We start from the raw sequence: 26,110 nt of genomic DNA on the forward strand, positions 1-26,110 counted from the left end.
CTCGAAGACCTGAGGAATGTAGTTCTCCTTGAAGTAGCTCCTCAGCGTGGGGCTGGCAGTGCGTAACGAGGCCATGGCTAGAAGCGCGCGAAGCTGCGCTCCCCGCCGGCTCTCCACGCGCGGCGCCGCAGGAGCCGCGTCCGCCTAGGGACCAGCGCGTCCTGGCGTTGCCCCGGCGACGGTGGGCGGGGCGAGGGGCGGGGCAATGGCGAGGGGCGGGGCGCAGCGAGGCCGGCGTTCGCCCCGGCGGGCCGGGCCGGGCGGAAGCGGCCGCCCTCGGCGCGTGCGCTCGGGGCGCGCAGCCGGCGCATCTCCTCCCCGTGCCCCGCCCCGGGGCAGCGGCCGGCGCGCGGCGGGCGGAGCGGCGGCCTGTGTCGTCGCGGCGCCGCTTCCGGGGCGGAGCTCGGCCCGCTTCCTCTCTCCGCGGCCGGGCCGCCCCGCGAGCCGCCGTGCCTGTCCCGCGCTCGCCGCGGCCCCGGCAGCATGGGTGGCGCCCGGGTGGCGGGCTGGGTGGCGGCGGGCCTGGCGCTCGGGGCGGGCGCCTGCTACTGCGTCTACCGGCTCGCGCGCGGCCGGGGCGGCCGCAGGCAGCGGCTGCGCCCCTCGCGGTCCGCAGGTGAGGCGTGCGGTCCCCGCGGGCGGGCGGGGGCGATCCCGGGGCGGGGATGCAGACGCCGGGGGCCCTCGGGACTTCCCCGTGCGCCGAGTGCAAGGGAGCGGAGCCCGGGAGGAAGGCCCGGGGCGGAGGGCGGGTCGTGCGAGTCGTGCGCTAGCTGGGGTGGGTGCAGGGTTCGGAGCCGCTTCCCTGCCTCCACTCCTTTGTTCAAAGTCCCGGGATGCAAATTGCCCACACTTTACTGCCTGAGTCCGGCGTCACAGCGGAGGAGGTTTCTCCAAAGCATGCGGATGCCCTCTCCCGTTACGGCTTGCTCCCGGCCTTTGTGTTACCAAAGGGCTGCACCCCGAGTGTTGCAGGGCCTGGAGCAGAGGGTGCAATTCTGCGCAGTTACCCTGGGAGAAGGGACGCCGGGGGGCATTCTGCGGGGAGTGGGCCCAGCCTCTGAGAGGGGAGGTCCCTTGAAATCGCGGAGGTCCATATGTAGGAAAAGTTGCAGAGAGATGCTGGAAATACGGATATAAATGTCTGCATCACATTGGAACGGTTGTTTGCCTGGAGGCATCCTCCTGGTGGACAAGTGCGTGATTCGGTTCTGTCCAAACTTGACTGGTGCATTCAGTATTTTAGCAATCTGCTGAATGTTCTGGAGGAATATTTCATGTAGTGGAAGCTGTTAGGGAAATAATTAAAAATAAAATATGCCAACCGAGAACCTCCTCTCTACAAATGTAGAAAAGAACCATACAGCCTTATTATTGAATAAGCCTTAAACGGGATTGCTGCGCCCGTCAGAGGCAGTGTCCCAATGGGCTTGCAAAGACAGAATTCTCTGCCGTTTTTGCACCCAGGCAGATGTAACCTATTTCGTATTACGTACAGGTTCTCAGGATAAATAAGATTAACTTGACCTTAAGAGGACCTGCCAGCAACATTTGCTTCACGTGGTCATCCTAAATGCACTGGTAATTGGGCTGGCGATTTGTGTTAGCTCATTGCGTTTATCCAGAGGGAAAATAAGACTGCTCAGCCTCTTTATGATAAGCAGGTGGTTACAGCATGGAGGCCTAAATTCAACCAGAGACAAGGAGATCCGGGCTCCATCTTCCTTGATGTTTACATTTCAAACCGATGACCCCAAAACCCCTGAGAAAGACTTCCTTGGGTTGTAAACTGGCAAGAGGCTTACTTAGCTTTGAAAAAGATGTCCATTTTTATCAAAGACACAGACAAAGGATGTACAGTTATGCGTTTGCTCAAGGAAATGCTCTGAGCAAAGGGAGTGGGGGGAGGGTTTCTTTTGGCGCAAGGGAAAATCTTTTTTTTTTTTTTTAAAGATTTGTATTTACCCTTACTTACAAAGCCTAATTTGCTGTCTTTGTGTCAGAGATATTTCTGCATGCGTAATTGGCCAGGTGGCCTGGATTCCAGATACCTTTTTCCTTATCCTGACTCAACCTGATGAACACTGACAGTCTTGCTTTTGAATGTAATTTTACCAGTTCCCCCAAATCACCGTTACTTCAGGTCAGACAGCTTACAAAAGAAGTTGCTCACTGTCCTTTCTTCCTGAAGCTACACCTTTATCTTTGAAGAAGACTTGAGAAATACCCATTTTGTCAGCAGCATCCTCAGATTTCAGAGGGTCTTTTTTTTAATTGAGATGTAATTGACATAACATTGTATTAGTTTTAGTGTACAGCATAATGATTTGATATATGTATATATTACAAAATGATCACGTTTAGTTGTCATCCATCACTACGCATAGTTTAAAATTTTTTTCTTTTGATAAGAACTTTTAAGATTTACTCTCTTAGCAACTTTCAAGTATACAATACAGTATTGTTAACTGTAGTCACCAAGCTGTACGTTAGATTCCCAGGACTTATTTACCTTATAACTGGAAGTTTGTACCTTTTGACCGTCTTCACTCATTTTACACCCCACCCCCACCTCTGGCGACCAGAAGTCTGTTCTGTGTGTCTGAGTTCGGTTGTTGTTGTTTTTTTTTTAGATTCTACATATAAGTGAGATCATGCAGTCTTTGTCTGCCTATGTCTGACTTATTTCACTTGGCATAATGCCCTCAAAGTCCATCCATGTTGTCACAAATAGCAAGATTTCCTTTCTTATGGCTGCATAATATTCCATTGTATGTATAGACTGCATCTTCTTTATCCAGTCATCTGTTGATGGACACTTAGCTTGTTTCCGTGTCTCGGCTGCTGTGAATAATGCTGCAGTGAACGTGGGAGTACAGCTCTTTTTGAGATAGTGATTTCATTTTCTTCAGAAAAATACCCATAAGTGGAATTGCTAGATCATGTAGTTCTATTAATTTTTTGAGGAACCTCCATTCTGTTTTCCATAGTGGTTGCACCAGTGAACATTCCCACCAGCAGTGTACAAGGATTCTTTTTCCTGTGCATCCTCAGCAACACTCATTATGTCTTGTCTTTTTGATAATAGCCATTTTAACAGGTGTGAGGTGATATCCCATTGTGATTTTGATTTGCATTTCCCTGATAAGTGATGTTGAGCACTTTCTCATATACCTGTTGGCCATTTGCATGTCTTTAAAAAAAGGTCTATTCAGATCCTCTGCCCAGTGTTTAATCTGATTGTTTGGGGTTTTTTCTATTGAGTTGAATGAGGTCTTTGTATATTTTGGATGTTAATCACTTACTTATCAGATATGTGATTTGAAAATATTTTCTCCTGTTCTGTAGGTTGCCTTTTCATTTTATTGATAGTTTCCTTTGCAGTGCAGAAGCTTTTTATTTGATGTAGTCGTACTTGTTTATTTTTACTTTTCCTTTTGGTGTCAAATCCAAGAAATCATGCCAAGACCTATGTCAGGGAGCTTAATGCTTAAATTTTCTTGTAGGAGTTTGATGGTTTCAGGTCTTATGCTCGAGGCTTTAGTCCATTATGAGTTGAGTTTTTGTGTATGGTGTGAAATAAGGGTCCAGTTTCATTCTTTTGCATGTGGCTCTCCGGTTTTCCCAACACCATTTATTGAGGAGACTATCTTTTCCCCATTGTATATTCCTTGTTCCTTAGTGGTAAATTGACTATATATACATGGGTTTATTTCTGGGCTCTCTATTCTGTCCCGTTGATCTATGTGTCTTTTTATGCCAGTGCCATGTTGTTTTGATTACTATAGCTTGTTAATATATTTTGAAATCAGGAAATATGATGCCTCTGGCTTTGTTCTCAAGGTTGCTTTGGCTTTTCAGAGTCTTTTGTGGTTCCATAGAAATTTAGGGACTGTTTGTTGTATTTCTATGAAAAATACCATTGAAATTTTGATAGAGATTGCATTAAATCTGTAGATTGCTTTGGGCAGTATAGACATTTTCACAATACTAATTCTTCCAATCCATGAGCATGGAATATCTTTCCATTTATTTGTATCATCTTCAGTTTCTTTCATCAATGTCGTATACTTTTCAACACAGAGGTTTTTCACTTCCTTGGTTAATTTATTTCTAAATATTTTATTCTTTTTGATAGAATTGTAAATGGGATTTTCTTAATTTCTCTTTCTGATAGTTTGTTATTCATCTGTAGAAACACAACAGATTTCTCTATCTTGATTTTTGTATTCTTCAGCTTTGCTGAATCTGTTTATCCTAAGAGTCTTTTGGTGGAGTCTAGGGTTTTCTCTGTATAATATCTTGTCATCTGCAAATAGGGTTTTACTTCTTCCTTTCCTGTTTGGATGCCTTCTGTTTCTTTTTCTTGCCCAATTGCCCTGGCTAGGACTTCCACTACTGTGTTGAATAAAAGTAGTGAGAGTGGGCATACTTGTCTTGTTCCTAATCCTAGAGGAAAAGCTTTCTCACCATTGAGTATGATGTTAGCTGTGGGCTTGTCATATGTGGCCTCTATTACATTGAGGCCCATTCTCTCTATACCCACTTTGTTGAGAGTTTTTATCATGAATGGATATTGAATGTTGTCAGGTGCTTTTTCTGCATCTATTGAAATGATCATGTGATTTTTAGTTTTCATTTTGTTACTGGTGTATCACATTGATTGATTTGCGGATGCTGAACCATCCCTGCATCCCTGGAATAAATCCCACTTGATCATGGTGTATGATCCTTTTAATGTATTGTTTGCTAATATTCTGTTGAGAGTTTTTGCATCTATATTCATAAGGGATACTGGCCTGTAGTTTTCTTTTCTTGTAGTGTCCTTGTCTGATTTTGGTGTTAGGGTAGTACTGGTCTTGTAAAATGAGTTTGGAAGTGTTCCCTCCTCTTCTTTTTTGGAAACTCTTAAGAAGGATTGGTGTTAACTCTTGTTTGAATGTTTGGTAGAATTCATCAATGAAGCCATCTTGTCCTGAATTTTTGTCTATTGGCAAGTTTTTGATCCTTAATTCAATCTCCTTATTAGTAATTAGTCTGTTCAGATTTTCCATTTCTTCATGATTTCAGTCTTGGTAGGTTTGTTTGGTAGGTAGGTGTGTTTCTAGGAATTTATCCATTTCTTCTGGTTTGTCCAATTTGCTAGAGTATAATTGTTCCTAGTAGTCTCTTAGGATACTTTGTATTTTTGTGGTATCAGTCGCACTGTCTCCTCTTTCATTTCTGATTTTATATTGGAGTCCTCTCTCTTTTTTTCTTGGGGAGTCTTTGTCATTGTTATCTTTTCAAGAAAACCCAGCTGTTAGTTTCGTTGATCTTTTCTATTGTCTTTCTAGTCTCTATTTCAGTTATTTCTGCTGTGATCTTTGTTATTTCCTTCCTTCTAACTTTGGGCTTAGTTTTTCCTTTTTCTGGTTCCTTGAGGTGTAAAGTTAAGTTGTTTATTTGAAATCTCTCTCATTTCCTAATGTAGGCCTTTATCACTATAAACGTCCCTCTTAAAACTGCTTTTGCTGCATCCTATAGGTTTTGATATGTTGTAGTTCCGTTTTCATTCGTCTCAAGGTATTTTTTGATTTCTCTTTTGATTTTTTCTTGGACCCATTGGTTGTTTAGTAGCATGTTGTTTAATCTCCACATATTTGTGAATTTTCCAGTTATTCTTCTTGTAGTTGCTTTCTAGTTTCATACTGTTGTGATTGGAAAAGATGTTTGATATGATTTTGGTTTTCTTAAATTTATTAAGACTTGTGGGGGCTGGCCCAGTGGCACAGCGGTTAAGTTTGCACGTTTTACTTCTCGATGGCCCAGGGTTCACCAGTTCAGATACCGGCTGTGAACATGGCACTGCTCGGCAAAAGCCATGCTGTGGTAGACGTCCCAAGTATAAAGTAGAGGAAGATGGGCATGAATGTTAGCTCAGGGCCAGTCTTCCACAGCAAAAAGAGGAGGATTGGCAGTAGTTAGCTCAGGGCTAACCTTCCTCAGGAAAAAAAAAAAAAAGTCTTGTGGCCTAACATATGATCTATCCTGGAGAATGTTCCATGTGCACTTGAGAAGAATATGTATTCTGCTGTTTTTCGATGGAGTGTTCTCTATATATATCTATAAAGTCCCTCTGGCCTAAGGTGTCCAGTGTTTTCTTACTGATTTTTCTGTCTGCATGATCTAGCCATTGATGAAAGTGGGGTGTTGAAGTCCCCTACTATTATTGTATTGCTGTCTGTTTCTCCCTTTAGGTCTGTTAACATTTGCTTTATATATTTAGGTGCTCCTGTGTTGGGTGCATAAATATTTATGAGTGTTATATGCTCTTGTTGGATTGACCTCCTTTATCATTATATAATGACCTTCTCTGTCTCTTGTTACAGTGTTTGTCTTAAAATCTATTTTGTCTGATATACGTATAGCTACCCCAGCTTTTTCATAGTTTCTATTTGCATGTAGTATCTTTTTCCATCCCTTCGCTGTGTGTGTGTGTTTTTAAAGCTGAAGTGAGTCTCTTGTAGGCAGCATATAGTTGGTGTGATATTGTAATTTATAATAAGAAATATATATTTGGTCTTCGTCCTCATTTCTGGCGCAGAGCTCCTAAAACCCTCAGAATTTCCTAAGAGATGTGAGTGATGAGGGTGTCTTTTGTTATGTTAACGAGGTGACTTTTGGGAAGCACCTAAGGACAGGAGCTGATTGCCAATAGGGCCAACCCTGTGATCCGTGTGATTAGAGGATTGGAATTTTCAGTCCCACCTCTCTGACCTCTGGGTGGGCGAGAGGGCCTAGAGGTTGAATCAACTGCCAATGGCCAATGATTTTATCAACATGCCTATGTAGTAAAGCCTCCATAAAAACCCAAGAGGATGGGGCTTGAAGAGTATCCAGGTTGGTGAACACGTGGAGATTGGGGGAGAGTGGCACACTCAGAGAGCATGGAGGCCCCACGCCCTTTCCCCATGTCTCGCCCTGTGTATCTCTTCCATCTGACTGTCCCTGAGTTATATCCTTTTATAAAAACCAGTGACCTAGTAAGTAAAATATTTCTCTGAGTTCTGTGAGCCGCTCTAGGAAATTAATCAAACCCAAGACGGAGTTGTTGAAACCTTCTATCTCTACTTGGTTGACCAGAAGCACAGGTGACAACCAGAACTGGCTATTGGCTTCTGAAGTGGGGCAGGGGCAGTCTGGTAGGACTGAGCACCTAACCTCCAGGATCTGATGCTGTCTCCAGGTAGACAGTCTCAGAATTGAGTTGAATTGTAGGACACCCAGCTGGTGTTAAAGAATTGCTTGGTTTTGTGAAATAACCCTCCATATGTTATAATTGGTTATCAGAATCAGCCTATGAGTTAGGTCTTGTTTTTTTTTTTTTTTTTATCCCGTCACTCTGTGCCTTTTAATTGGAGAACTTAGCTCATTTACTTTTAAGGTAATTATTAATAGGTGGACTTCTTGCTTTTTGTGGATTGTTTCCTGGCTGTTTTGAAATTACTTTGTTCCTCTCTTCTTCTTTTGCTCTCGTCCTTTGTGATTTGATGATCTACAGTGGCATACTTGGATTCCTTTCTCTTTATTGTTTGTGTATCTACTCTAGGTTTTTCTTTTGTGGTTACCGTGAGGCTTACATAAAACATCTTTTATAACAGTCTATTTTAAGTTAATAACTTAAGTTTGAACACATTCTAAAACTCTACATTTTTACTCCCCACACACACATTTTAAGTCTCTGATGTCACAATTTACATCTCTTCATTTGTGTATCCCTAAACAAATTATTGTGATTAATAGCTATTTTTATTACTTTTGTCTTGTAACCTTCATACTAGGTTTATAGGTGATTTACCCACCACTGTTACAACATTAGATTATTCTGAATTTAACTGTATATTTATCTTTACCAGTGTGATGTGCTTTCATACGTTTCCTTTTCTGATTAGCGCTCTTTCGTTTTGGCTTCAAGAAGTCCCTTTAACATTTCTCATAAGTTCAGTCTAGTGGTTCTGAACTCCTTCAGTTTTCGCTTGTGTGGAAAACTTTTTCTCTCTCCTTTATTTGTGAAGGGCAGCTTTGCTGGGTAGTGTACTCTCGGTTGGCAGTATTTTTCTTTCTGCATTTGGAGTATCTAGTGCCACTCCTTTCTGATCTGCAAAATTTCTGCTGGAAAATCTGCGTATGGTCTTATTGGGGTTCCCATGTATGTAACTTCTTATTTTTCTCTTGCTGCTTTTAAGATTCTCTCCTTGTCTCTAATTTTTGACATTTTAATTATAATGTGTCTTGGTGTGGGTTCCTCTTATTTAGAACTCTCTGGGCTGCCTGGATCTGGATGTCTGTCCTTCTCCAGGTTAAGCAAGTTTTCAGCCATTATTTCTTCAAATAATTTTTCTGCCCCTTTCCGTCTCTCTTCCCCTTCTGGGACCCCTGTAATGCAAACGTTGATGTTGTCCCCTAAGCTGTCTTCACACTGCTCTCATTGGGTGAGTTCCACGCCTCTGTCTTCAAGTTCACTGATTCTTTCTTCTGTTTCGTCTAGTCTGATGTTGAACCCCTCTAGTGTATTTTGCAGTTCAGTTATTGTGTTCCTTATCTCTGTGACTCATCTTTAGTATTTTCTTACGTTTTCTATCTCTTTGTTGAAATTCTCACACTGTTCATCCACTCTTCTCCCAAGATTAGTGAGCATCTTTATGACCATTACTTTGCACTTTTTATCCGATAAGTTAGATATCTCCCTTTCATTAAGGATTTTTTTCTGAGGCTTTATCTTGTTCTTTCCTTTGGAGATGTTCCTCTGCGTCTTCATTTTGCTTGATTCTCCGTGTTGTTTTCTGTGTATTAGCCGAACAGCCACCTCTCCTGGTCTTGAAGGAGTGGTCTTGGAGATGAGCCTATTCTTTTCAACCCTGCCCCAGCTGTTGGTTATCTCTCAAACTTTGTTGTGTTGTCCAAGCAGCCTGCTTTATTTTGAATAGCTCCCAGAAGTTGAGAGTGTGGCAAGACCTGTCAGTGTCCCAGATGGGAAAAAGTCAGCACCTAGATGCAGGTTTGTTGGAAATCAGGCCCTCAGGCGGCAGCTTTTAAAGTATGCCAATAGACCTTTTTCAGGGGAGGACTGGGAGATGGGTGATTCTGTCTTCCCTCTCTGTGCTGAGCCCTGGGGTGACAGCCAGTTAAGAGCTGTTTTTTTGTTTGCTACTGTCGCTTTGAACCTGTGAACATAAGCCCCTCTGGCCACCAGAGCTGGGTGATCCGAGGGACTCCCTTCGGCCGCAGCCACAAAAACCGGAGTGCCGGACATGTGCACAAGCTCCTTTCTGGAAGCTATCAGCTACCTGGAGCAAGACGGGGAGAGTACAAAATGGCGCCCACCTGGCCTTCCCATCTCTGGAGAGTATTGCTCTTGGCCCCTTGATGTCTGTTAAAAAAGAAGCCTGCCCTTCAGGCTACAGCCATTAAGATAAACACATAGGGCTCTTGCGCAGAAAAACTGGTTTCCCTGTGCTGCCTCTGCTGGGCCCTGGGTGGTTAGCCGTGGTGAGTCTGTGCGAGCCCTTTAAGAACTCTCTTAATTTGCTATAGCCTTGTGGGTCTTGTGTATGCAAGCCCCGTTGGCTAGATGTTTTGGGGACCCACTGTCTGGTGTCTTTGTCAGGTGGAAGTCTTAAAAGTTGGGGTACAGAATGTGGGGTTCAAGCCCTTCTCTCCTTGGGGGAAGCTGGGAGTTGTGAGTTCCCTTCCAATTGTGTGTCGCTGCCCCAGGGCTGGGATTTATGGCAAGACCGGGTCTCAACCTCTCCTACCCATTTTAATGTGTTTTTCCTCATTTGCCCGATGTGTAGGAGTCGTCAGTTAGTGTCTGGATCTCTTTCAGAGGAAGTTTTTTCGTGTGTATCTGTAGATTCAATGTGTCGGTCTAGTGAGGTAAATTCAGGACATTCCCACATCACCATCCGGAACCAGAACTGGACAGCCTTTCGTCTTAAACTTTAAGAAATTTGTAATTCCTATATTGTTAAGACTGTTCGTGAGCATTAAAAAAGAAGGAAATAGTCTCAGCTCATTCAACAGCCTGATACTAAAACCTGACGGGGGCAGCATGAAAAGACTGTAAATCTGTCTCAATTATGAATAAAATATAAAAATTTTAAATGAGATATTAGCAAATCAGATCCATCACAGGATTAAGTAATAATATACCAAGGCCAAATGAATCTTTAGCGGGATTCATATTGGGAAATATATTAATGTAATTTATTGCATTACTAGATTAAAAGCAAAAACGCATGATGACCTCATAGTAAAAAGGCATTTGAATATTATCCCTTCTGATAAAAATTTGCAAAAATTAGGAGTAAACAGAAGGAGATGTTAAGTTGATGATGAATATCCATCAAAAACCAAAAGCACGCATCCTATTTAATGATGGAACACTAGTAGCATCCTTACTAAATTCAAGAACCAGAGAAGGGCATTTGCGGTCACAAGTCTTTATTCAGTACTGTCCTGGAGACATGACTAGCTGGAGAAGACAAGGGAAAAAAGCATGACTATTAAAAAGGAGGCAAAATTATAATTAGTAGATGACATGATAATTGACTTGGAAAAATCCAAGACAATCAACTGAATAACTTTTGGAAACAACAAGACTTCAATAAAGTAATGTGAATGCAAGAGAAAGGTACCCAAACAATAGCTTTTTGGATACAAGCAGTAACTACTTGAAAAAATTCATTGAAAATATTTTGTTCGTGATGGCTATCCAAACTTTAGGAATACAGTTAGCAAGAAACCTGCATGAAGATCATTTTGATGAAGGACGTAAGTGCGTCAACAGGAGAGCATATGGTGTTCCTGGTCGGAATGACTGTGTACCATAACAGTTATCTTGCAGTTTATCTTGCCATAGTGTTATTATTTGGTAGCCACTTTTCACTTCCTTTCAGAATTGTCGTTTCTCCTCCCCTTACTCGAGGAGATGGCGGGCCACTGAACCTAAAATCCTTTCACAGTGGTGTTGGCGCAAAGCTCAGCGGAGAGCCAGGACACGTGTTGACTGCCTCGCCTGGGTACTAGTTCAGAAACTCACCAGTGGAGAAGCTGGTAGTTAGATGATCCCCATCCTCCAAAGTCTTCGGAGCTTTAAGCTTTTTATTTCTTTACTGAAAACATAATACATGGTTCTTATTAAAAATTCAAAGATTTATTTACTCAGTTTAAACGAGGCTCGTCGTTTTAATAGATTGAGAGGAAGGTGGTATGAGGAAAGAGGAATAGACCGTGAGTGGAAAGATCTGGATTCTGGAGCCAGTTTTGTTATTAACCAGCTACGTGTCCTGTTAATAAGAGTAATAACTAAAAGATACCAGACCTTCACAGTCTAGGCACACAACTGCTTCAGGTAGGCACTGCTCACTCCCGTTTAATCGATGAAGAAACTGAGGCTGAGCGAGATGGAGTCTCAGCTGGCAGGTCGCTTAGCTGGGATCCGAACTAGACCGTCCAGCTCCTCAGCCTGGGCCTCCCTCCAGCCGTCACCTGCACCTCCTCCCTTCAGGGGAAGATCCTGTAATCTGACACTTCTCCCTATAAAACTTTATTTGGCTGTTTGTAAATAATTTCTATATCTATAAAGCTTTCTTTTAAGTGGCTCTGTAGGAAAATATGTGAGGAAGTAATAGGATTTTGAGATATCTTGGGAGTATGGACGAATTAAATTTATCCTGTTTCTGCAGTGTGTATGTAAAATCGTGCAACTTCGGAGCTGTGGAGGAGCCTTTGACCCAGGTACCCTCTTAGACCAACCCTTCTACTTGACAGATGAGGAAACTGAGACCCAAGAAGTGCTCAAGTGATCTGCCAGTGACTTTATATTTTTGTCTCTCTGGTCTCTGCTGCCAGCTTTGACTCTAGGCAAATCCTCGAATGGTCCTGGCCTCAGTTTCCTTGTGTGTATAATCAGACGTTTGAGTGAATCCCAAGTTCTTTCCTTTCTAAAAATCTACATTTTTGTCATTTTTTCATTTATGTTTTGATGTATTCTCTGGGTGAAACCCTGTTTCATAAGGTGTAAATGAGGCCTTTTCTGGATTCAGGCGTGAGGGCAGGGTCCAGAGGTCCTGTGAATACAATTTGGGAGAGAGAATCTGCTGGGTTTTTTAGCTTTTTAGATTTTCCTCACAGCTGATTTCTTATTGTCCTTCTTCGGAACATCGTATCGCTTACTGGTTCCCATAATCAATGCTTGTCCGTTTCTCTCATAGCTTTCACGTTAACTCTTTAAGCAGCACACTGCAGTATTTTCACTGCAGCAATAATACGTGTTTATTGTGAAATAAAATCAGAAAGAACTTATTAGCACAGGGTAGAAGATGAAAGTCACTTGTAATCCCAGCCCCCAAAGATAACCAGCTTTAATAATTTGGTAAATATTTTTAAAAATGAAAAAGTCCAGTTGTGACGTCATGCAGTAACTATTATTTATTGTATAGCCTTCTGTCCCCCAGCTCCCAGCCGTGTGTTGTGGACACATGCACTGTCTGACCTGTAGTCACAGTTTCATTTTTAAGGCATCCTGTTCTATATTTATAACACAATAATAGTGTAATAAAAATGGTTTCAGTTTTTCCTGTGATGAGTTCTGTAAAGAGGGTTTCTTTAAGGTTAGAGCTACAAATTCTGAACGTCACGGAGCAGATCCAGCATTTAACGACTCTAGTTTTTACTCAAAATGACAGCGTTTCTTTTGCCATCACCCCCTGCAGGACTGTTGTGCTGGCATCCCAGACATCAGGCCTTGTTCATATAAACCAAACAAAAACGCCACACCAGCAACACGACTGGGTTACTCCCCTAGCCTTTTCTCCTTCCTGAGGTGCTCTTAAAATTGTGATCAGAAAAGCTCTGCTGAATGCACATCCTATTCCTTAATTAACATGTGCCTATAGGCAAGTGTTCCACTGGATGGGTGTACCCGAGTTTTAAAAGAAACAGAAAATGCAATCAGCATTAGGGGTTTATATTGTGTACATTCGGTACCATACTAAAAGAGAAGTACCAAGTGACACTGACTGATTTCTTAATGTCGGTAAGCCTGTTTCCCTATCTGTAAATTAAGGATTGTAACCATATCTTCTTCCTTCCTAGGATTAGTTGAGGACTGAATGAGATAAAGAACGTAAAGTGCTCACCTCGGTGCCTGGCATCAGAGGATGCCTCCGATGTTGTGTTTACGTTTTTAAAATCTCATGTTGATTGTAGATGAACTTTAAACAATGTTCTTCTTATGCAGAAGACTTGACCAACGGCTCCTACGATGACGTCCTAAATGCTGAACAGCTCCAGAAACTCCTCTACCTGCTGGAGTCGACTGAGGATCCTGTCATTATTGAAAGAGCTCTGGTCACTCTGGGTAACAGTGCAGCCTTTTCGGCTAACCAGGTCAGTGCGGGCTGACCTCCTCGTGTTGTGCTTCTTTTTATTGTGCTTTACAGAGAGCGCAGTTTTTGCAAATTGGAGGTGTGTGGTGACCCTGCATCAAGCAAGTCTGTTGGCGCCATTTTTCCAATAGCCAACTGCTCACTTCATGTCTCTGTGTCACATTTTGGTAATTCTTACAATGTTCCAAATTTTTTCATCATTGTTGTGTTTGTTATGATGATCTGTGATCAGTCGTCTTTGATGTTACTACTGTAATTGTTTTGGGACACCATGAACCGCGCCCGTATAAGACGGTGAATTTACTCAGTAAGTGTGTGTGTTCTGACGGGCCGTTCCCCTGACTGTCTCCCTCTCCTCTGGCCTCCCTCTTTCCTGAGACACAACAATAGTGAAATTAGGCCGATTGATAACCCTGCAATGGCCTCTGAGTGTTCAAGTGAAAGGAAGATTCGCACGTCTCACTTTAAATCAAAAGCTAGAAATGATTAAGCTTAGTGAGAAGGGCATATCAAAAGCCGAGATAAGCCAAAAGCTAGGCCTCTTGTGCCAAACCGTGAGCCATGTTATGATGCAAAGGAAAAGTTCTTGATGGAAGTTAAAAGTGCTACTCCTGTGAACACACCACTGAACAGAAAGTGAAGCAGCCTTATAGCTGATGTGGAGAAAGTTTTAGTGTCTGGATGGAAGATCAGACCAACCACAACGTTCCCTGAAGCCAAAGCCTAACCCAGAGCAGGGCCCTAACTCTCTTCAGTTCTGTAATGGCTGAGAGAGGTGAGGAAGCTGCAGAAGAAAAGTCTGAGCAAGCAGAGGTGGTTCATGAGCTTTAAGGACCAGAAGCCATCTTCATAACATAAAAGTGCAAGCTGAAGCAGTAAATGCTGGTGTAGAAGCTGCAGCAAGTTATGCAGAAGACCCAGCTGAGATAATGCGTGAAGGTGGCTACGCTAAACAACAGATTTTCAGTGTAGACGAAACAGCCTTGTGTTGGAAGAAGATACCACCTAGGACTTTCACAGCTAGAGAGGAGAAGTCAGTGCCTGCCTTCAGAGCTTCAAAGGACAGGCTGACTCTCTTGTTAGGGGCTAATACAGCTGGTGACTTTAAGTTGAGGCCACTGCTCATTTAGCATTCTGAAAACCCTAGGGCCCGTAAGGATTATGCTAAATCTAGTCTGCCTGTGCTTAATAAATGGAACCACAAGCCTGGATGACAGCGTATGTTTCCAGTATGGTTTACTGAATATTTTAGGCCCACTGTTGAGACCTATGACTCAGAAAAAAGGAATCCTTTCAAAATATTACTGCTCAATGACAATGTACCTGGTCACCCAGGAGCTCTGATGGAGATGTGCAATGAGATTAATGTTTTTATGCCTGCTAACACAGCATCCATTCTGCAGCCCGTGGATTTTGAAGGAGTAATTTCAACGTGCAAGTCTCATTTAAGAAATACACTTTGTAAGGCTATGTCTGCCGTGGATAGTGATTCCTCTGATGGATCTGGACAAAGTAAGTTGAAAACCTGGAAAGGATTCACCGTTCCAAATGCCATTAAGAACTTTCATGAATCATGGGAAGAGGTCAAAATATCAAGATTAACAGGAGTCTGGAAGAAGTTCATTGCAACCCTCATGGATGACTTTGAGGGGTTCAAGACTTCAGTGGAGGAAGTCACTGCTGATGTGGTGGGAAAACCATGAGAATCAGAATTAGAAATGGAGCCTGAAGATGTGACATGATTGCTGCAATCTCATGATAAAACTTTCACAGTTGAGGGGTTGCTTCTTATGCATGAGCAAAGAAAATGGTTTCTTGAGATGGCGGCTCCTCCTGGTAGAGATGCTGTGAAGACTGTTGAAGTGACAACAAAGGATTTAGACCATTACCTAAACTTAGTTGATAAAGCAGCGCTAGGATTAGAGAGAATTGACTCCAGTTTTGAACACAGTTCTACTGTGGGTAAAATGCTGTCAGACAGCAGCACATGCTACAGAGAAATCGTTCATGAAAGGAAGAGTCAGTCGATGTGGCAAACTTATTGTTGTCTTATTGTAAGAAATTGCCACCGCCGCCCCAGCCTTCAGCACTCACCACCCTGATCAATCAGCAGTCATCAACATCGAGGCAAGACCCTCCTCCAGCAGCAGGAGCATGACTCACTGAAGGCTCAGAGGATGGTTAGCATTTTTTAGCAGTAAAATATTTTTAATTTAAAGTACGTAGATTGTTTTTTTAGACCTAATGCAATGGCACATTTAATAAACTACAGTGCAGCGTAAACGTAACTTTTATATGCACTAGGAAACCATAAGAATTGTGTGACCTGCTTTACTGCACGGTTCGCTTTATTGGGGTGGTCTGGAGCTGAAGCCCCAGTATCTGAGGTGTGCCCATACCCTAGTCTCAGCAAACAGCGTCCTCCCGTTCTTACACACCAGCAGTCATTGTGGCCCTGAGAAGTGGCTTAACCTCCCACAGCCTCAGTGTCCTCATCTTTACAATGTAACTGCTTATACCTACGGCGTAATGTTTGTTTACTTCTGAAAAGCATAGCCTAATAGTAATATGATTATTCATAAGATTCCGAATCCCTATGAAGTTGGTCACAGACGTCACATTTGTAATAAGTGTATCTAATCTACACTTATATTCCATGGCCTTTTTGGTTATTTAAAATTCCGCAGTGCTGCAGTAGAACAGTGAGAGCACCTGACACGTGAGTATGTGCTTTACACTGTGTGTAGGTCTTACAAGGATGGTTCCGATGCAGATGGTCCCTGGACCACGCTCTGACAAGCACTAACCAATGTAAATGGCTTCTACAGGAAGCGACAGCACCAGGACTAACAAGCTCTATTTGAGTGCTTCCTTCTGCCCTCCCCGCCCTGGGAGAAAGAGTGAAAATTTTGTAGTTTTTTTTCAGCTAATGCCCTCTGTTAACATTGTCATGGATGCAAAATTATTTTGAATTTGTACTTTATTTCAGTCCAGTTTTCTCCAGCATGGTAAGCTTTACTCTAAAGCTCGAGAGATTTTTAGGGAGCAATAAAGAATGTTTGTGTTTTACTCACATTCTTCCTGTAGCAAGTGGCGGAATCCAACTTAAGTTATTTTAAACCCAAAAGGGAAAATATGGAGCTCAGTTAACTTGGACATCCTAGGACAGCATTGGTTTCAGATGGGAGAGAATACAGTTCAAAGTTACAGAAAGCGTTGTCCGAGCGCTGTCTTTCTCTCTTGGCTTTGCTTAGCCCTGCTTCTTTTTGTATATTGGTCTTTGTCTGTCTGGTTACACAGAGATTTTCTGCACAGGGATAGAAAGAAAGCCGCTGGCCTCTCAAGCCTCCATCCTGGTAACTCAGGATCCAAAAGGTACAGTTGTTCTGCTAGGATTAAGTGCCAAGCCTTTGGATCAGTCACTGGGTCCAGGCCCTGTGGACTATGATTGGCAAGGCCTGGCTCACATGAGCATCCCACAGCCCAACAGCAAGGATGGATGTGAACACGGTTGACGAGCAGGCCTAGCAGGGACTATCTGGGATAAAGGACGTGCCGTGTCTGCCCCCATGGAAAGAGGGGTGCCAGGCAAACAGAAGCAACAGATGATGGCTGACTTCTTGGATGCCTGTACTGGGGTGTTTCCCATGCCGTAGTTTATTTCCCTCTGAAACACACTGTAGTTGGAGTGGGTCAGTAGTCAATGGTGAACAAGCGCTTTCTTTGGTAATGAGTTAGTGCCTCATCATCAATTATAGTGCCATGATCTGCTTTAACAGTACAATGGGGAAAAAATGCCATTTTCTAGCAACCACAGGTCCTTGGGCAGAACCTGGAATTGCAGAGGGAAAGTTTCTTTTTTCCCAATGCTCTGCCCACCCTTAACAGCAGAGGAGGGTATTGAGCGGTTGGTAAAAACCCGATGATGGCGAGATGCTGTTTTTTTCTTTTTCTGATAGAATGTCATGGTTTGACCTGACAGTAGTCATTTTCCTCTTGTTTTTTGTGTAAGAATTGAAGCCACTTGACGTGTCTTTCAGTGTTGGGGCCGAAGGCTCATAATACATAGTGTTGCAATTGATTGTGAGAAATCCTCAGATTATTTTTCTTTTGGAAGTTTGGGCACCATTTTTCAAATTGGGTGGAACTCCAATTCTGCAAGATGTTACCCATTGAAAGGTGACCCTCTTTTTGTGTACAGTTCATAGAAATACCATATTCGGTCCACCCCTCTCGGAGATTCCCGTGCATATGAACATTGATGCATCACAATAAAGAAACACGTTCACTGTTGTTAACACCTGGAGTTTCTCCCGCTTAACCATGAAACCACCCTTTATTTAACGGAACATCTGTTAACATCTTGAGGGATTAGTGTTCCAAAGAACACATTTTAGCAAAACTACTTTAGTATTCTATACCATCATACTTTTCCAAATTTGCCTTTAATAGAGGAGTCATGTAACTTATTTCAGAGTAAAATAATTTTGTTTGTAGATTGCTCTGAGATCATTACAGTAGCTCTGCACATTTTTGTTTTATATCTCCATGCTGTAGTTTATATAATCACATATTTTAATTTTATTTTCAATTGATTTTCTTTACCTATAATATTATGGATGGTAAATTTTTTTTAAAAATAGGGATTACAGGGGCTGGCCCCGTGGCCGAGTGGTTAGGTTCGCGCGCTCCGCTGCAGGCGGCCCAGTGTTTCGTTGGTTCGAATCCTGGGCGCAGACATGGCACTACTCGTCGGACCACGCTGAGGCGGCGTCCCACATGCCACAACTAGAAGGACCCACAACGAAGAATATACAACTACGTACCGGGGAGCTTTGGGGAGAAAAAAGGAAAAAAAATAAATAAATGTTTAAAAAAAAAAAATAGGGATTACAGATTGTATATGGGAAAGGTATTTCCAAAGAGTCATTTATTCTTTTTTTGGATGCAAAGAATTCAGTCGAAGGAGATGTATACTGAAGTCATGGTCCTGTTTTTTCTGTCTGCTAGGTCATCATTCGTGAATTGGGTGGTATTCCAATTGTTGGAAGCAAAATCAACAGTCCCAACCACAGTATTAAAGAGAAAGCTTTAAATGCACTGAATAACCTGAGTGTGAATGTTGAAAATCAAATCAAGATAAAGGTAAATTATCTGAAGTCACAAATGTGTAAAGTTATCTATAAATGAAAGAGAAAATAACAAAAAAGTAAGTAATGAAATTAACTTTATGGCCAAGAATTACCTTGGGTTTTTTTCCGCCTAATTGAGACATAATTGACGTATAACATTGTGTGAGGTTAAGGTGTACGGCGTGATGATCGGATAAACGTATATACTGTGAAGTGATGACCACTATAGTGTTAGCCAACACCTCCATCACCTCGCCTGATTACCTGTTTTTTTCTGTGTTGAGAACATTTAAGCTCTACTCTCTTAGCAACTTTCAAATATACAATACAGTATTATCAACTGTAGTCACCACGCTGTACATTACATCCCCAGAATTTGTTCGTCTTATAACTGAAAGTTTGTACCCTTGGACCAACGTCTCCCCATTTCCCTCACCCCTCAAGCCCCTGACAGCCACCATTCTACTCTCTCTTTCTATGAGTTGAGCTTTTTTAGATTCTGTATGTAAGTGAGATCATTCAGTATTTGTCTTTCTCTGTGTGACTTATTTCTCTTAGCATAATGCCCTCAAGGTCCATCCGTGTTGTTGCAAGTGGCAGGATTTCCTTCTTTCTCATAGCTGAATAATATTCCATTGTGTATGCACCACATCTTTATCCGTTCAGCCGTCGACGGGCACTTAGGTTGTTTTCATGTCTTGGCTGTTGTGAATAATGCTGCAATGACCATGGGGGTGCAGATAGCTCCCCGAGACATTGATTTCATTTCCTTCACATAAATACCCATAAGTGGGGTTGCTGGGATCTGGTAGTTCTATTTTTAATTTTGGAGGGAACCTCTGTAGTTTTCCATAGCGTTGTGCCAATTTACATTCCCACCAACAGTGCACAAGGGTCCCTTTTCTCCACATCCTCGCCAACGCTTGTTATCTCTTGTCTTTTTTATAACCGCCATTCAAACAAGTGTGAGGTGATACCTCATGGTGGTTTTGATTTGCATTTCCCTGATGATCAGTGATGTTGAGCATCTTTTCATGTGCCTGTTGACCATTTGTATGTCTTCTTTGGAAAAATGTCTGTTCAGGTCCTTTGACCATTTTTTAATGGAGAATAAAGCAGAAGACGGAGGGACCTGAACCAGCCAGTAAGAGGGGCAGTGAACTTTTGAATTTGGGGTTCCGTTTAATTTGAGTTTGGTAAAGGAACCAGGCCAGAGTCAGATGACATCCGCAGAAAGATACAGTGAATTAGGAAATGATATTATTGCAACATTTATTGAGCTCCCGCTCTGTGGTAGACAGTTTAGAAATGAACATGATTAACTCTTGTTTTAAGAAAGCTGGAAGGAGGGAGAGCCAGCCTGGTGGTCTAGTGGTTAAGATTCGGTGCTCTTACCGCCATGGCCTGGGTTCGTTTCCCTGTCAGGGAACCGCACCACCTGTCTGTTGGTTGTCATACTGTGGCGGCTTCGTGTTGCTGTGAAGCTGAAAGCTCTGCTACCGGTATTGCAAATACCAGCAGGCTCACCCATGCTGGACAGGTTTCAGTGGATCTTCCAGACTAGACAGACTAGGAAGAAGGACATGGCCACCAACTTCTGAAAAAAATTGGCCGTGAAAACCCCATGAATAGCAGCGGAGCATGTCTGATGTGACACCAGAAGGTGAGAGGGTGGCACAGAAAGACTAGGCAGGGTTCCGCCCTGTGTGCACAGGGTCGCTAGGAGTTGGAATCGACTCCAGGACACTAACAACAAAAGAAGGATAAGGCAAGTCCCTAAATAGTTGTAATTCAAGGCAGAACATGATGCAGTATTTTAAGGAAAGATATAAGTGAAACATCCTTGAGTACACAGACAGAGGAGATCTCATCAAAAAAGTTTCTGTAAAGGGGCTGGCCCCGTGGCCAAGTGGTTACGTTCGCGCACTCCGCTGCAGGCGGCCCAGTGTTTCGTTAGTTCGAATCCTGGGCGCGGACATGGCACTGCTCATCAGACCACGCTGAGGCAGCATCCCACATGCCACAACTAGAAGAACCCACAACGAAGAATACACAACTATGTACCGGGGGGCTTTGGGGAGAAAAAGGAAAAAATAAAATCTTTAAAAAAAAAAAGTTTCTGTAAAAAGCAGAGTCCAACCTGCCTCTTAAGAACGTGTAAGGTTTCTACAGGTAGAGTCGGGCAGGAAGGGAATTCCACAAGAAAGGAGCAAGGAGACGTGGGCACAACCTCAGGGTTCACTGAGCTGCCCATTGGGTAATCTCATTACTGGAACTGAAATGGTGAAAAGATTCAGAGATAATAAGGATGTAAATGCTCAGCATATTTTAGGAAATGCTTTGAAAGTCATCAGCATCTTATGGAAATACATGATTTATAAAGAGCTAAGGAAATGCCGTTTTTTCAAAGTATGGATATGTAATGAAATTATGACCGAGAGCCAGTTGAATTGTAAATATCATTTAGATCTTGAAACCAGATTGAAAGTTTAATGTCTTTTTGCTTTACTGCCATTACTTTAGTTTCTATGGTAACATGGATACATTTGGATAGTTTTAAAAAATTAATACTGGCTTATGGGACAGTTGGTAATTACTAAGCATTTTATATTAGGAAAATTTTCTTACCAGTCAGGACTTTTGGTGGAGATTTTTGGTTAGGTAAATACCAGTTATCTGCTAGACATAATTTTTCCCAGGTGGAAAGATCATGGCCAGACATAGAACATAGAGTTTCAGAAAACTTCCCGTCCTGCTGGGTTTAGTTCTGTCACGTGTGAAGCAGGAGGTCTGCCGGCCGGCATCTCATTACGTTTTGCCAGCGGTGGTGAATAGCGTTATGAAGGAGTAGGTCCTACATGCCCATATACCTAGGTGGATAAGAAGAACCTTGGGCCACGTAGCGTTTTGCCTGTGCTTACTTTTGATAGAACTAACCGTAAAGAAGACTTCCGTTTCCTTTTGCCCCCCTGTTCTTTATTTCTAACATGGTGTCGCTCCTAGACCCTACCGTTAAGGTACTTACCGTGATACAACACGGCCTCACACATGTTCCTCCTTAATCCTGTTGTGTCCGGACCAGTTGACACAGAAAGGTAGACTGAGTCAGGAGGCACCCAACAAAATGAGAGGCCACGGGTGTGGGGAGCATGGTCTCTGGAGTAGGAACAGCTCCCCCACCAGCTGGCATATGTTGGGCAGGGGATTCAGGCTCCTTGCAGACGTTAAGGTCCTTGTCTATAAAATGACCATAAGTATCTGCCTCGTTAGAGTTGTCTTAAGGATCGAGTGAGGTCTGTTTGTAAAATGCTCAGCACAGTGCTGGCATTAACAAAGGCAGCTTTAAAAAAAAAAAAAAAAAGTCACCAAAGTTTGAGGGCTGGATAGAAATGTCATCTTTTCTGAGGAGCCAGTCTCCTCCTGAACACTTGTTCTCCTCCATGGCACAGAAAAGAAACTTTTTGATTGATAGAAGAATTTGGGAGAGTCTCAGATGCTTATTTTTCCCCCCATCGCCTTTAGATATACATCAATCAAGTCTGTGAGGACGTCTTCTCTGGTCCCCTGAACTCTGCCGTGCAGCTGGCCGGACTGAGATTGCTGACAAACATGACGGTTACCAATGACCACCAGCACCTGCTTTCCAGTTACATTACAGACCTGTTCCACGTGTTGCTTACAGGACACGGACCCACCAAGGTGAGGACACTTAGGACTTAAAGAATGGAGAGCTGTTGCACGAAGCTTAAGACTGGGATGGAATTCACAAGTCACCTCGCTCAAGGCGATGTCCCTCACGAAAGAGAGAAAGTTGGGTCAAGCTCGTTAGAAACCCTTACAGAGGGTTTTACTATTTCTGTCTAACTGGCACAGGTGAGAGAAAAATGCACGAGCATTTTCAAAGGACCAGACGTGAAGCTATACTCCCAGTATTCGATGTCACTGAACTTATTTCTGAAGTTATGAAGTTGTGATCACAGGAGACCCTCGCTATAGTTCTTTTAAAATTTGTTCTGAGATGTTTTTATATGGGCCTTTCACATTCCCAGTAGCCAGACTTATTTGGGTCTGGTCCAAGATGTATCTAAAGACCTTCCGAATTAAATGGCATAATCATATTGGTAATATTTTAGCAACATTGCTCCGTCCGTAGGCCATTTCCAGAATGTGTGCTGCCATCGCCATCTCTCTCCAGTGGAGCATGGGAACTGCAGCCCCTGAGGCCCCGTGGAAGCTCCCCTTCCTTCCACCCCATGGTGTCACCGCTGTAGGAGAAAGCTCTCATTGGCCTTTTCTGCAGCTGCCTGCCCCAGAACCTCAGAGGAAGGCTGAGTTCAGAGCCCGGCGAGGCTCTTGGGGGCCTCGGAGGTCTGTCTCAGATGTGGTCTGTGCTGTGATAGATTTTATGACTTTTTCAGAGGTGACTCACACCACAATAGTATGTTCTGTTTTGTTTTTCCATTACATTGCCTAGTAAACTATTTCTGGGATAGAGAACTTGCTTTTTTGGTCTGTCTGGGAAACTACCCATGAATTATAACATTGTTTCTCCATAAAAAGTGAGTTGAAAGTTCCAACTTGCAAATGAACTTTTGGATACTAATCCATTTCTAAGTGGGAAAATGTATCCATTTTAGAAATTTTCTTAGTAAATTATCACCAAAATGACTTTTAAAAATCTTATCTTTAATAAATGATCTCACTGTACTATAATAATAACCTTTTAAGTACAACACGGATTCATAACTAAATACAAAAGTGGACGATTAATGTGAAGAAACCTGTGTTTGCTGCATCTGCCGTGAGAGCAAAGAAAACCAGTGGCTTAAAAGAAGTGTCCTGGAGTCACCACAAGGTGGCACATGTGACAAGAGAAAAACAGGGACCTAATATGGTTTCAAACCAAAACACATACAGCCGTTTAATCTCTAGCTGTACTCTGTATTTTCTCCTCACATTTAACTCCCTTCTAGAGAGCATGGCAACGTGGAATTTAGTTAAGGAGGCTCGGTGGCTATTGCTGTTACGATTCCCTGGTTGTAAACCTGCCCTCATTGGCTGCTGGGGCCTCTTCAATTCCAGTGACTGCATGGGTTCAGGAGCGTCCTATTTCATAACTTTGTCCCTGTTTTCCTAATCAAAACTTCACTGACGTTGGAGACAAGTGTTTATTGCTGACACTTATTCTTGGTGTTGGTGACAGCCAGTCAGGCCAGACCAGGTCTGCCCGTGACCTTCAGGGAGTACACTAGAGAGAGGTCGGAGGTCGGCTTTACTCTTCTCCCTTGAGAGGTCATCAGTTAGAGAGGATGTCTGTCTGAAACGAGAAGTTGTCCCCGAGAAGTTGTCCCCCGTGGTTTCCCCTGGGGAGGGGGATGGGCAGACAGCATGCTGGCTTTTGTTTTTACCTTGTTCCCTTCTGCACTGTTTGAAATTTATCGTGCCCGGGTATTAATTTTATAAATTTTTTAAAGTAATTTAAAAAAACAATAAACTTCAGCAAAGCTATATATCCTCCTCCTTAAACAATGGAACTCATACAACATGATGAGCGGAATATGTGCATATATAGAATACGTGCATTTAGACCAGAAAGAGAACACCAAAATCTTCTGGTCATGGGAATATGGGTAAATTTCCTTTTCCTTTGTGCTTTTCTGTACTTTTAAAAAAATGTTCTATGGTAAACACAAAATGCCCTTGTAATGAGGGAAAACTTTGTAAAATAGACGTCGGGGTTCCTTCCCAGGTCTAGTGAGAGCACCTGTCACGTTTTCCTGACGTCACAACCCCTCCGTGCTCCTCCCTTTTGTAATTTCAAGTATCCTGTAGAAAGGTATAGTTTTACCTGACCTTTGTTTTTAAAGGTGGAGCTCTCTGTGAATGTTATTACTGACTTTTCAGTTATAAGTGGTAAGAAGGCCAATATTTTAGCTAGTTGCCGATAAGTTAACATTTGTTTGCTGATTATTTATATCACTGCCTGTTTAAATAATCGTAAAACATTTTCCACATAATAGAGATAAGCTCAAAGATTCCTAGTAACTTACTAAAAAGAAAAGGGCCGTGTTGTTATCTATTTAGTCTTGGTAACCAAACTGTTCTGAAATTTTCATACTTTAAATAGAAATAAACTGAGCTTTCACAGATTCCTTTTTTATACCAAGATCCTGTTTCAGTTAGCAGTGATCGTGATAAAGACCATTTATGTAACACGTGTTAGGTCACCACGAGTTAGGTGTGGGGCGGGTAGTGAAGACATTCACAGTGTTCCGTCTCCCGAGCAGGGCGACTGGGAAAAGAAGGTTTGACTAGCACTGCTGTGTGGAGCGTGCACTGAGAGTGGATGGGGGTTCGGAGGGAGCCCATCTAAGACGAAGTGAGAGGAGAGAATGCAAGCCAGGCCTTGAAGCAGAGGCAGGACTTTGAAACGTGGACGTGATGAGAGGAAGTTGCCAGGGAGAGAAAATCCACGCTTCCTGGTCGAAATAAAACCGTCTTGTTCTTACTTCAGGTTCAAGTTTTGAAACTGCTTTTGAATTTGTCTGAAAATCCAGCCATGACAGAAGGACTTCTTGGTGCCCAAGTAAGTAGTTTATGTATTTGTTTTGTAAATATAGAAATATATAGATTTGGACAGATAGATAGATCTGGAAAGATTTATCCCAAAATGTTAACAGATATTATCTCTGAGGAGCAACATTAAGGGTGTTTTTTTGTTTTTGTTTTTTTGGGGGGGTTCTTTTTGTGTATATAAATTTTCTGTAGTAAGCATATTTCACTTTTTTTTTTTCTTCTTGCTAAGGAAGATTCACCCTGAGCTAACATCCATGCCAGTCTTCCTGTTTTTTGGTATGTGGGCCACCAGTACAGCATGGCCACTAACAGAATGGTGTAGGTCTGTGCCTGGGAACTGAACCTGGGCCACCTAAGCGGAGTATGCCAAACTTAACCACTAGGCCACTGGGGCTGGCCCAGGCATATTTTACTTTTAAAAATCATTTTTGAAAAGTTCTGCCTAGCAACAACAAATTATAATGTTTCTGTCTGTACCCAGTTTGGGGTATACTTGTGTCATCACAGCTTTTATCCTTGACCTGTTGTGTTCACAGGTATCTTAGTATCCCCAAAACACTAGCCTTTATCGAGTCCAGTGTGAGCCCGATGCTAGGTTGAGTGCCAGGATGCACCAGCGAGGACAGCACGACGCAGTGCTGTCCTCAGGGAGCTCAGAGTCTGGGGAGAAGACACAAAACACGGAACAGACGAACGAGATAACTGACAGCTGAGACAGGTGTCGAGGTGGAATGGACCTGGGCTCCTGTAGAAAGGGGCGCCACAGGACTCATCCTGTTCGTCCCCACACCCCGCAGGGCGTGTGCAGTAAAGGTTTGAGGAATTAACGAGTTCCCAGCAAGACTGGATGATGGATCTTAAAGAGGAAACGGATGTTTTTCCAAATGACTACATTCCGCAATTCAAAGGAAATAGTGTTTTTCAGCTAAAACACGAACCCTCTGTTTTCCATCAGTATAGAGTGTAAGG

The 26,110-nt window shown here is 42.8% G+C and overlaps 2 protein-coding genes across 11 annotated transcripts in view; one reads left to right on the forward strand and one right to left on the reverse strand.

Annotated features, from left to right (window-relative positions):
* The window catches only part of FBXL13 (F-box and leucine rich repeat protein 13), a 211,788-nt gene extending 211,456 nt beyond the window's left edge, over positions 1–332 (reverse strand). For 9 of the 10 annotated variants that reach the window (XR_011539373.1, XR_011539374.1, XR_011539375.1 and 6 more), the window contains exon 1: positions 1–332. Coding sequence is in view for 7 of the 10 variants with exons in the window: in XM_070617032.1 (XP_070473133.1) it covers positions 1–75 (75 nt within the window). In the remaining 3 variants the exon portion in view is untranslated. The other variant, XM_070617034.1, reaches the window with a different exon arrangement.
* ARMC10 (armadillo repeat containing 10) overlaps positions 242–26,110 on the forward strand; it is a 27,857-nt gene continuing 1,988 nt past the window's right edge. Inside the window, exons 1-5 of the mRNA XM_070617051.1 lie at positions 242–616; positions 13,286–13,434; positions 18,444–18,578; positions 22,088–22,264; positions 25,080–25,151. Of these exons, the coding sequence (XP_070473152.1) occupies positions 484–616; positions 13,286–13,434; positions 18,444–18,578; positions 22,088–22,264; positions 25,080–25,151 (666 nt within the window). The 5' untranslated portion in view covers positions 242–483. The remainder of the gene's footprint in view (positions 617–13,285; positions 13,435–18,443; positions 18,579–22,087; positions 22,265–25,079; positions 25,152–26,110) is intronic.

The sequence above is a fragment of the Equus przewalskii genome, chromosome 4 (genome assembly GCF_037783145.1).
Source record: "Equus przewalskii isolate Varuska chromosome 4, EquPr2, whole genome shotgun sequence".
In the NCBI taxonomy this organism is placed as follows: domain Eukaryota; kingdom Metazoa; phylum Chordata; class Mammalia; order Perissodactyla; family Equidae; genus Equus; species Equus przewalskii.